General features: G+C 40.6%; 1 protein-coding gene across 2 annotated transcripts in view; it reads right to left on the reverse strand.

Moving 5' to 3' along the window:
• MAP1A (methionine aminopeptidase 1A) overlaps positions 1-12612 on the reverse strand; it is a 31979-nt gene that overhangs the window by 14088 nt on the left and 5279 nt on the right. For both annotated transcript variants that reach the window (XM_010265896.3, XM_088895748.1), the window contains 3 exons: positions 12549-12596; positions 12405-12449; positions 6858-6957 (listed from right to left, as the gene is read on the reverse strand). In XM_010265896.3, the coding sequence (XP_010264198.1) occupies positions 6858-6957; positions 12405-12449; positions 12549-12596 (193 nt within the window). The remainder of the gene's footprint in view (positions 1-6857; positions 6958-12404; positions 12450-12548; positions 12597-12612) is intronic.

Raw genomic sequence — 12612 nt, forward strand, 5'->3', positions numbered from 1 at the left:
GAAGGGAGCAGGGCGACGATTCTCCTACCGGAGGAGGCATGTGTGTGGTTGAAAGGTTTTGTAGATGGAACTGTTAATTCTTTACGGGAAGGTTGGAGAAGCTTGTTGACCTGTGAGAGTAAGAGGTTCGAAACTGTGCTAAAGAGGAATGGAAACGGGTGGTTTATAATGGTTACCGAACTCTTTGGTAATAACAAAAGGCAAGTGTTGTGTATTCCGGAAGGCCAGAAACGGAGAGGGTGGGCTTCCTTCGCTTTTAATCTTCAGGCTTTTCTTCTGGAGGTCAAAGGGAGAGTGGAAGAAGTCCCTGGCTTGAAGGATTGTAATCCTTTTGTCATTTGTAATCAGGTGCCCTGCTTTAAGCATTACCCTGAAGTTTTGGTGTCTAGCTCGACTGTCCTCCGACGAGTAGCATTGGAAGAAGGGAGTGGGAGCTGGGAGAAGAGGATGGTCCTAGTGGCAGATAAGGTGATAGAAGATTGGACGAAGGTTTTAGAAGTAGTTGCAAAGAGGTTGGGCTGAGATGAAGATGTAGTGTTGTTGCCTTTTGCTGAAAAGAAAGCTTTATTAGATACTGGTGATAAGAAACTGAATTTCAGTACATTCCTTGTAGAGGGAAGTTTGATTCAGGTCCAGAACTAGGCTCCAGTTTGCAACGATGTTGAATCTAGAGTCGGCAGCTTCTTGATCAAACTTCTCGGTATTCCTTTCAACCTTTGGAATGATCAAATACTAAGGAAATTTTTCGGAGCGTTGGGTGGAGTTCTGTTGGAGGTTAACTTAAGAAACTTGAGAGCTGTGGAACTTAAGGTTGCTGGGATCAAGCCGGAGTACTTGCCGTGTGCCTTCGAAGTTCTCTCAGAAGATGCCTGGTACAAGGTCTGGTTGGCTTCAGAAGATGAAGCCTCGCTCTGGGGAAGACGAACAGAGGTTGAAGGAGCTGACGAGTTTGCAAATTGGTGTACACGTAGCCTTCAGGGGCTGGCGGGAAAGCCTGGTGCATGTGGGCGAACTACAGAGGAAGGGGAACAGACGCAGGGGTGCCCCAAGTCTCGAAGCTTTCCTATTAAGGCTTCTAATTCAAATTTTTTTGAAGTTGGGTTGTTTAAGGAGGGTGGCCCGTCCTATGTTGACGTGGCTAAAAGGGGTAAGGTTCGGGTGTGCTCAAAGTCATTGTCTGAACCGGCTTTAAGGTTGGGCCGGACGGGTCAGTGGGTGATCCTTCACGTGGGGTAGGGCAGGCATCGGGTGGTTTTTTTAAAAAACCATGTGACAACTTAAGTCATCACGTGGGGCGGGGCAAGCATGGGGCGATGATAGATGGCAACATTCATCTATCATTGTCTAGGTCTCACCCTCTCGACTGTGGAGGGGCTCAGATGGTGAGCAAGGCAGAAGGACGCCATCCTCCTCTGTGCTGGGTCCAACGGCCAGCCGGCGACGCGCAAAAACACAACGTTCCTGATCGCCCTAACCCGCGCTATTTGAGAGTTAGAACAGAAGAGAAGGAAGAGGTTGACCAAGGTTGGATAAGCTACGGCTCAGATTCTGACTATGATGAAAGATCGGAAGCCTGTGGGAGTTTAGGCAGTGCCGCAGACGAAGCTCTATCTAAAGAACAGAACAGGGATTCTTTCAGCCTGGATTGTTTGTTTGTAGGGGATTCGGTGGGGGAGGGAAAAGAGGAGGGGGAGGAGTGGGTGAATGATCTTAACCCAAATTTGGCTGAGCCCTTCCCTAGTTCTAGCGCTTTGCAAGAGGCCGAAAAGGAGGTCGCTCGGGTCTTCTCAGAGCTGAACAAGGGTACCTCACAGAGAGGTACATACTTGGGTACAGAAAGGGGTCTTTGTGTTGATACAGCGACAGGGATTTTCTTCCCCCAACTCGGGGAGACAGAGTGCTCTAATTTCTCAAAAAAGAAAGTGACTACCACTCCTTCGCCTATGCTCTTTCCTCACATCTCTGCCTCAAGTAAATCCCTCAACTCTGTCAATTCGGTTTTGGCTACTGATGAGCGCTCTATGTCCCTTGTTCCAGATTCTCTTCCCAACCAAGAGTCGAAAGCCCTTGGTCTGAAAGCCACAGTGCGTCTACAAGGAGGGAAGTGGGTGAGAAAACTTGCAGAGAGACAAAAATATGGGAAATCATAGAGAGCCTTTTGGGTGAAGTGGAGAGGAAGGAAATGCAGAGAGGGAGCATGGAGGGGACAGAAAGGGCTGTTGTTGAAGGTAATGTGAGAAGGAACGAGAAGTTTCTTAGGAGTGAGGAGAGTGCAACTTTAGAAAAAGAGGAAACTAGTGGGGAAGAATCAGTTGCAGAGTTTGTGAAAAAGTTGGGGTGCAAGCTGAAGAACCCGAATGATTTAAAAGCCTACATGCAAAAAAAAGAGGACAGCAAGATGAAGAATAGAAAGTTGAGTGAAGTGGAGAGATTAAAAAGAGATATTGAGGGAGACAAAAAGTTTGAAGTGAAAGGGGATAGAAGAAAAGGGTCTAAATAGATCTTGGAGGAGTTAGGGTTAAGGCTAAGAGTTTTCAATGAGAATCCTAAGTTGGAATGTGAGGGGGTTGGGCAGCATTAGGAAGAGAGCGACAATTAAAAAGGTAATTAAGAAGTTTAATCCAGATGTGGTAATGCTTCAAGAGTCCAAAAGAATGGATTTTTATTGCAGATGGGCAAGGAGTGTGTGGAGTTCTAGGGGTATAAAGTGGGTGGCTGCTCCCTCATAGGGTTCCTCAGGAGGAATTGTGACCTTGTGGAAAGAAGATTTACTCATAGGTGTGGAGGAGCTAATTGGAGATCATTCTGTCTCCCTAAAGTTCAGACAGGTGAACGATGGGTATGAATGGGTACTAACAAATGTGTATGGCCCCAATGACTATAGGCAAAGGGAGAAAATATGGGAAGAATTGAGTGACATTAGAGGCTTCTAGGATGGACCTTGGTGTGTGGGAGGGGATTTTAATGTAGTGAGATTTACAAAGGAAACCAACAACCCTAGACAGAGAGTGACAACAAGTACGAGGAAGTTCAACCAATTTGTGGACTCTTTTGAACTTAAAGAACTTCCTTTCCTAAATAATAACTTCACTTGGTCCAACCTTCAATCAAGGTCAATTTGCTCTAAGTTGGACAGATTTTTGTTCTCAACAGATTGGGAGAATATTACTTCTAGGGCTCTCCCAAGACTTACTTCAGACCACTGGCCTATAGTGTTGGTCAATGAGGAAATAAGAGGAGTTGGGCCTACCCCTTTCAGGTTTGAAAACATGTGGTTGACTCATCTGGGTTTCATTGAGAAGATCAGAGAGTGGTGGGAGCAAGCTAATCCGGTAGTTGATTGGGAGGGAATGAGGTTCCACAACAAACTCCAATACTTAAAATCACAATTAAAGGGGTGGAATAGGTTGGGGTTTGGAAGATTAGAAGAGAGAAAACAAGTTCTGGTGGAGCAAATCGAGGATTTGGACCTGAAGGAAGAGAGAGGTTCCTCTGGAGAGGAAGAAAGGAAGTTGAGATGGGTTTTGAGGAGGCAGATGGAGGTAAGGAGGAAATCAGTTGGAGACAAAAATCCAGGTGTAAGTGGCTAAAGGAGGGAGACAGAAACACAAGGTTTTTCCATTTAGTGGCAAATGGGAGGAGAAAGAAGAATTTCATCTCTAATTTGGAAGTTGATGGAGCAGTGTTGTCTCACCCGGCAGAAATTGCAGAGGCTCTAGTAAACCACTTCAAATCTATTTTTAGAAGGCCTATGAATGGGAGAGTGTGGTTGGAGGGATTGGATTGGCCGACTCTAAGTGCAGAAAAGAAAGAGTGGTTAGAAAAAAGTTTTGATATGGAGGAGGTAAAGGAAGCAGTATTCTCAATGGATAGGACAAAAGCTTCGGGTCCAGATGGGTTCACAATGGCCTTTTACCAGGACTGTTGGGATATTTTGGAGAATGATCTTAGATCAGTTTTTGAGGAGTTCCATAGGAGGGATTTAATAAATCCGGGCTTGAACTCAACTTTCATTGCTTTAGTCCCAAAGAAGAAAGATGCATCACAACCAAAGGATTTTAGACCTATTAGTCTAGTGACTAGCTTGTACAAAATCATTGCAAAGGTGTTGTCTCTCAGGATAAAGAAGGTGCTTCCCTCTATTATTGCACCCAACCAAGGTGCTTTTGTGGAGGGAAGACAGATCACCGATCAGATTCTCATTGCAAATGAGAGCTTGGAGAGCTTTAGGAAGTCAAAGAAGAAGGGAGTGGTTTGCAAATTGGATTTGGAGAAGGCTTATGACTTGGTTGATTGGTCTTTCTTGATGGAGGTGTTGAGGAGTTTTGGTTTTGGAGACAGGTGGTGTAAGTGGATTTGGGGTTGTGTTAGGACTTGTCATTATTCTATCCTGGTGAATGAGATTGTGGTTGACTTTTTCCTGCGTTGAGAGGTCTAAGACAAGGAGATCCTCTTTGCCCTTTTCTTTTCACCCTGATTGTTGATGTGCTTGGGAGATTGATCCATAGAGCAGACTCGAGGAATTTGATAAGAGGGTGGAGAGTAGGAAGGGAGGAGGTTCCCTTAACACTTCTACAGTTTGCAGGTGATACTATCCTATTCTATAAAAGAGGGAACTTCAATAGGATCCGGAATCTAAAGTTGACAATACAACTCTTTGAGCAGATATCTAACCTCAAGGTGAACTTTGATAAGAGTTGTGTGGCGGGAGTGAATGTGAATGAAAAAGGGACCTAAGGGAATTTGCAGGTGAGCTAAGTTGTGCAATACACTCTTGGGCCTCCCTTTAGGAGATAATCCTAAGAGTGTTAGCTTTTGGGCTCCAGTAGTGGAGAGGTTTGAGAAGAGGTTGGCGGTCTAGAAGAGAAATTATCTTTCTTTAGGTGGGAGAGTCGCTCTCATTAGGTCTACCCTATCTAACCTACCTGTCCACTATCTGTCAGTGTTTAAGATCCCCTCAAAGGTTTCCAATCTTTTGGAAAAATTAATAAGAAACTTTCTGTGGGAGCCTGAAGAGGAGAATAGAGATCATAGGGTGAGTTGGGAGGTGGTCACTAGGTGTAAAAAACTAGGAGGCCTTGGGATTGGTAATTTCAAGAAAAGGAATATGGCTCTACTAGGGAAGTGGTTGTGGAGGTTTTCATTGGAAAGGGATAAATTGTGGACTAAGATTGTGGCTAGCATTCATGGGCTGGAAGACAATGGCTAGGATCCTGGAATCTTTGCAAGGGCTTCAGCTGCTTCTCCTTGGAAATCCATTCACAATCTGCTTCCAATTTTCTCCTCTTGGATCAGGTATGATCTAAACTCTGGTGATCAAATAAAATTCTAGGAACAACTTTGGGTCAGGGATTCTCCTCTGAAGGACCAGTTTCCTTCCTCGTATGCTCTATTAGACTTGAAAAATGAACCCATATCTTCTTTCTTGGTCCCTTCAGTCTCCACTTCTGGCTTTGGATGGAACCTAGGCCTACGTATGGCAATTAGGGATACAGACATGGATAGCTTGGTAACTTTGCTAGCCTCCCTTGAGATTGTCTTCCTAAACCCTGCTAAGAAAGACACCAGATTTTGGACCCCTTCTAGCTCTGGTACCTTTTCTTGTGCTTCATTCTTTGAAACCTTAACTCAGCCTCCTATCCCCTTTGGGTTGTCCTTTCCGGTTAAGGAAATTTGGAGCATGCCTATTCCTCCTCGGGTTGGTTTTTATTGTTGGGAAATTTTCCTGGAAAGAATAAACACTTTAGACTTACTTCAGAAAAAGAGACCCAACTATTGTCTACTTCCTAATAGATGTGCTCTTTGTAAAGCTTATAGGGAATCTGGCTACCACCTCATGGTCTCTTGTAAAGCTACTAAAATTGTTTGGGAGTGGGTTTTCTCCCGTTTTGGGTGTTCTTGGTATCCTCCGGAGACTGTCCAAGGTTTGTTTTCTCCTTTTTTCAGTTGGCCTAGGAAGCGAGGGAAGACTGTGTGGAGGTGTATTGGGGCAGCAGTATGCTGGTCATTGTGGGAAGAAAGAAACTCACGCATTTTTTCCGACAAGGAAAGAGCATTGGAATAATTGTTAGATTGAATCCTTTTAAGGGTTGTCCACTGGCTAAAATCTATGGAGTTGTTTTCAAATTTTCCTATGGATGACTTGCTAAGAAACTGGAAAGAAATTGCTTCCAATGCTAGACGCAAGAGAACTCTTTATCCATTTTGGTCCCCTCCCCCCTCGAGCTTTATAAAGCTGAATTTTGATGGAAGCAGTGTAAGGAATCCAGGGCCCTCTGGGATTGGAGGAGTCTTCAAGAATGAGGAAGGGATTGTTATTGCTTTATTCTCTGGCCCTATTGGAGAAGGTGACTCTCTTAGGGCTGAGATCCTTGCAACGCTTGAAAAAATTCGAAGAGCAAAGGAATTAAATATCAGTTGTTTGATCCTGGAAGGTGATTCGAAGGTGGTGGTTAGTTGGTTGAAGACAGAGGACAGTGATTTGTGGAACTTTAACAATGAAAAAAAACAGTTCTTATGGCTGGGTAGGGACATTGAGATTCAGTACAGCTGGGAGAAGAGGAGTGCCAACTCATTTGCGAATAAGTTGGCCAAGCAAGGAGTGAATAGGGAGTCTGTTTTTTGGGCTAGTTTTTAATCTTTTCTCTTTGCACTCCCTTTGTTTTCTGTTTTTGGGGAGCTAAGATATTTTATCTCCCCTTTTATATCCATATTCCCTCTTTTCCTTTTAATTTAATGAAGCTGGTGTTATTGATAAAAAAAAAAATAGTAGCTTTTTCAGTAAATAAGAAAAAAATAGAGACATGGCCAAATGCATTTAGCAAAATAATACTCACTATTAAATGAAGATGACTTACCTGCAGCAATTGTTGCATCATGAACCACTTTGTCAATTTCATCAGTTGTTATACCAGGCCGAATAGCACGTGCAGCTGCATCTAAAACTTCCCGAGCAATCTGAAAATAATAATTGTAAAAAAAGGTAGGGGGTGAGAGAATCATGACCAACTACATGCATCTTATTGGATCAGTACAGGAGCACAAGAATATTTATGGGATCAATAATAGAATTATATAAACTCTACTAATGCAAAAGAGTAGATAAGTAGAAACATCTAACTTCCCTAGGATGAGCAATTCAAGCTCACAAAGCCTCACATAGGAGAAAACCAAGAAATGAAGCAGATGACCAGGTGTACCCAATACAACTCAGTCAGCCCTCTCTGCTGATCTACACCCTTCCCCAGGCAAAAACTATCCATCAAACAAATGTGTCAGTCACCCAGAAGCTCTGCCTTAGCTGGTCCAGTAGTCATTATGAATTATACCCTGAAGCCTTCATTTCTAGCCACAGTCTTCTGACCTCACCAAGCTTCAATATGCTAATTGGGGGAAAAATCTACTTTGCGATCCCTGAAAGTTTGATGGCCCCAGGTTTCCGAAGGAAAACCTATCAAAATTCAGCTTTACCACTACTTGGGAGAAGGTATTCAACTCTAATATAATACACCAACATCTAGATGATCTCAACACATGAGACCATCCTCAAATTTGATGTGAACCATGAAGAGCAAAAGAAGAAAAACAGAGAAAGAGGACCGGATCAGATAAGTGACTAGCAAAATTTATGGACAAATTACCGATGAATAAAAACAGTTTGTGGACAAATTAGATTTTCCTCATGAAACACATTATAATTCCCACAAGACTTTTATTTCAGCAACCACAAGAAGTTGAGAACCACAAGCATGCCGAATACAAGGCAAGCCACCCAACCCATATTACAATTGTGCCCAATACATAAACTGTCTTTGAACATCTTGCTTAGCTAAATTGTCTGGCAAGCTGTTTGCAGATCTTCTAACCCAATATACTTGGATGTTCATGTCTTTTGACAGCCACAGAAATATTCAGTAATCATTCCTTAGTTGCCAAGTCACCCCCCTCTCCTTTTTCCAGCCATCCCTTCGAATCCCCTTCAATAATCAATCTGTAAATTCCCACAAGCCTGATAAATCACTAGAAAGTGTCAAGACAAGGAGAAAGATGGTTTTGGTTCAAAGGAAGTCCAGCAAAGCACAGAATGATAGAATATTTCTTAACTTTTTAGAACTTATTTGATATTTCTTGGATTTCCTATTATAGGGGTATTTTCTTGGTAGTCCTTCATTCCAAATCCGCATAGAGAATTTCATAGGCAAAAACCATTCTTAGACCTACTTTTTTTGTTTTAACAAATTAATGTTAGCAAAGAAACTGATTGGTTGCCAAACTTAGCATGTTAAACTTTTTGGATAAACTCTCCTAAAGCTGCAACTTATTTCCTTGAGTCATTCCTCTATGCTCTCAGTCCACCTAGCTCCCATAGCACCTATCTGTCCTACATCACAATGTGCAACTCTAACTAGGGTGGTAATCTGGCCAGATTAGGACCATATTCAGTCATATCCAAATCTGATCCAATTATTCACAACTTGAATCCAATCTGATCAGATCTAGGGGCCCCAGATTGAAGTTAAATGCTATCAAATTTCATCTATCCAAGCCTACTTCATCATTTTTAAAATAAAGAAACTAATTCAAATGTTAAAGGGTCAACCACTCTTAATTCATACATATAAAATAAATCTTGAATTGTCTTATGGTCATAAATCTTGAATTGTATTTTGGTGCTCATTAGCATCATCATCTACAGCCTAGTCCCAGCTATCCAGGGTCAGCTACATGGATCCTGTTTCACCATTCTGCTTTATTTAGTTCCATGAGCACAAAAAGACAATTAAAGATCCATGACCCTAAGAGTTTGGCAAACGTTTTAATGCCTGATGCCAACCTGGTACAACCCTCCACTTTTGTCCAGGCTTGGGACCAATGGTGTAAGAATAGCTCATACTGGTGTAGTTAAAATCATTGCTTACTACTTCAACCCATATCCTTCTAGTCCCTTCAACTTGCAAGTTGCAAGAGATCGCTCCTTACAGAGTTACGAGTGTTGTAGACGGTCTTCAATGTACAAGACCAAACCATCTTAGACTATGTTTGGGAGTGCTTGTTTTTAAGTGCTTATAAGCACTTATTTTGGGATAAGTCTGTCAGGATCACACAAATAAGCAGCATTTGGTTAATAAGCCCAAATAAGTGCCTATTCCTGAAAATAAGTACTTATTCAAGAAGCTCAAATTTATACCACCCCTGTTTTTTATGAATAATTTACACGACCCCTTGTTTGAAATAAGTGCTTTTTCACCAAACACTCATGAATGCTTATTAGGATGAGCACTTTTTTTGAAGAGTAAAAATAAAATTTTAATAAAACAAAAACAAATACAAGCTGTTCAGGTGTCAAGATAACACCCTAAATCAAAAGGCAAACATTTACATTACAAGTTTGAATCTTTTGAGTTCATTACCAAAAACACTTATTGGAGCTACTGCTAAGTTCCTTCAAATGACTTCATTTCTGACCCTATTCTTTCTAGCTTTCCCATTATCCATTGCAGAATACACATTTCTGCCACTTTTTTTTGCGCATATTGTTTCTTGACTGCCCTTCACCATACTCTACAGTCTTACAACATAGCTGGCCATACAACTGTTTTATTTATTTATTTATATTTATTTATTTATTTATTTATTTATTTATTTTTGATAAATAACCATACAACTGTTTTATGGAACTTTCCTTTTAACCATATGGTATTTGCCTATCACATAAGACTCTGGATGTGTCCCTCCACGTTGCCCACAACTAATTATATGGACAACATCCTCCTAAATTTCTCCGTTGTTATGAATTAATCAACCAAGATAATGGAAGAGGTCGCATTGAATTATCTCTTAATCTTCAATACTAAATGTACCCTGATCTGCACTCCTATTATTATTAAATTTACAGGATTCATGTAGCCAACGAACCCCATATGATTGGGATAAGGATTAGATGATCATGATGATATATTCTGTTAAATCCTACTCTATAGACATATAAAATACCAAATTTATTAATTATAAACTTTATATAATCATATATACTAAAAATATATATAGATATGTAGGTGTGTGTGCCTATGGTTATATAATATGTATATTATAAAATTAAATCAGGCCAAATCTGTGTCCAATCCAATTAAGTTAACCACCAGAATCTGAAATAATCGGATCAAATGTCAGATCAGGTATCAGACTTTCGGACTCTGTTGACAGCCCTAACCCTAATGGTAATGAAGTGAATCAGTACATAATGACTTCTCCCTGACAGGTTATTTGTGCTCTGCAACAGGGAGGATGAGTCAGCTAGCCATTTGTTCCTGCACTGTAGTTTCAGCTCAACAGTGTGGAGCCACTTTTAAGGGCTATCAATCTGCATTGGTGTAGCCCCCTCTCAGCTAGGAACCTATTGCAAGATCTGGGGCATTTCGGGCTTGTCAAGGAAGAGGAAAGTCTGCTGGTCGGCAGTCCCACTGGCAGTACTGTGGGCCATATGGTCAAAAAGAAATTTGAGGATTTTCAAGCAGACTTCTTCACCAGAATCAGTAGTGATTAACAGGGCTATAGAGGATTTGAGGAGTTGGCTTTCTTTACATCCTGTATTTAAAAATGTTATATTTTCTTCTTCTTTTTTGTATATAGACTTTTTTTGGGGGCGTAAAGTTTCTTTTGGTACATTCTCTCATGTACAGCATCTTTTATCAATGAATTATACTTTACCTGTTCAAAAAAAAAAGGACTGGCAACCGATAATTAATCATTAATTATCGGTTGATCCAGTTTTTTCTATTTCCTTTAAATTATGTCAACCATAGAATCTTTTCTCAAATAAGTTTATTCCGGGATCATGGATCCCAGCAAAAGTCAGCATTCCTACAAGGATATTTCTCTTGACAAAATTCTTTAAGTTAGCTAAGTAGTAGGAGAAAAACTGTTCAAACAGTAAAGAGCCCTTTATAAAGTTCAATAGTAAAACAGGATTACTGCAGAGTGCAGCCAACCTTAAATATTTAGGAGTGACTAAGTGAGGGCAGTGCTTTATTGAGCATAGTTCTGCATACATACGTGCATGACATATGCAAATCTGTTGATACATCAGCTCCATCACAACTCAGACAAGAACTAATGGCATTTCTATCACCTATCTTAATATATGCTCTATGGCACATTCGAGGATTATGTCTAGTCACTTTGATGCAATAGCAATGGGAGGGGAAACTTTGCATATATGGCTACCTCTTGCTGTCTTGCAATCTGTTATATCCAGTGTTTAGACAACTGGATCGGACAGGTTGAACAATGACCCGGGAACTTGGCCGGTTCGGTCATACCCCAATAACCGCTTTGGTTAAAAACCAATGAAAACCAGCTGACCAGCCAGTTTAACTGGAAAACCGGTGAACCGGTCCCGGTTTCATGAAACTGCCTAGGTCCTTAACTAATAGAAAGTCTAAAATGTGCTTAACAAGATTTGAACCTATGACCTCTTATTTTCATATATTGCTTAATTACCATTAATCCAGACCTCTTATTTTCATGTATTGCTTAATTACCATTAATCCGCCTATTAACTTGTGTCAATTAATGACTCTTTAATGTACATATTACTTTATTACACATGTATTTAAAGAAAATGTAAATTAAGAGACTTGAACTCTAATCATTTGCTTTAAAAATAAAGGAACATGCCATCAATACACCATATTAAAGTATATTAGAAGTTGTAAAATGTAATATATATATATAATATTTATATGACCCCTAGTATATATATGTATATGCCACGCCATCACAGTTCAACCCTGCTTGAACCTCTGACCCATGAACCTCTCCCCTCTCCGGTTCTATGCCCGGTCCGGTTCTCAGAACATTGGTTATATCCTTTTTGAGTATACTGCTGGTAAGAAATAGTCATATTTCTGAAGATACAGAAGGGGTTGTGCACTTGCTCAATTCATGCTGTTCTTTCATGCAGCTGTTCCATGGTGGGGTTATTTTAATTGCTAACTAGAAATGTCATTGTTGTCTAGTTTATAAAGGTGTCTATAGTTTCTAGAGGAATAGGTCCAAATAACCTCTGCTCTAAACAGATCTTTTAAAATGCTCTCATATAGATGGACAGTGCCTGTATCCATATGCATTTGCAATTTACACTAGCAGAGGGGGAGGGGATGATTTGGCACATACCCTTGAAAAGATGAGAAACCCCCATTTCTAATGATAAAAGCTTATGCATGTGTATTCTTTGTCTTTTAAAACAAGTCCTCTTTGGCTTATAATGAGGAGTGTGCCCCTTTTATCAAAGATGTGTTATGCCCACAGCACCACCCAAAAAAGATAATTATACATTTTTAGTGGATAGTCAAGATGAGAAAAGAAGTTCTGAATGAAAGAAGTTCTATGCACCAAGAACTTACTCGACAAGTTTCTCTCATTCTCTCAATCTGCTCTGGAGTTTTGACCTTCAAAAAACCATGCCAACACAAAGAAAAGTTGTGTTTCTTCCAGAAAATGTCCAACTTCATCATATCCAAACATCTTATTAATCAGACTGAACTTACCTCCACAACATGCTGAAGATCACTATTGGGCTCAATTTTAGGGATTCCCTGCCAAAAGAAATAG

The sequence above is a fragment of the Nelumbo nucifera genome, chromosome 1 (genome assembly GCF_055504915.1).
Source record: "Nelumbo nucifera cultivar China Antique chromosome 1, China Antique-T2T, whole genome shotgun sequence".
In the NCBI taxonomy this organism is placed as follows: Eukaryota; Viridiplantae; Streptophyta; class Magnoliopsida; order Proteales; family Nelumbonaceae; genus Nelumbo; species Nelumbo nucifera.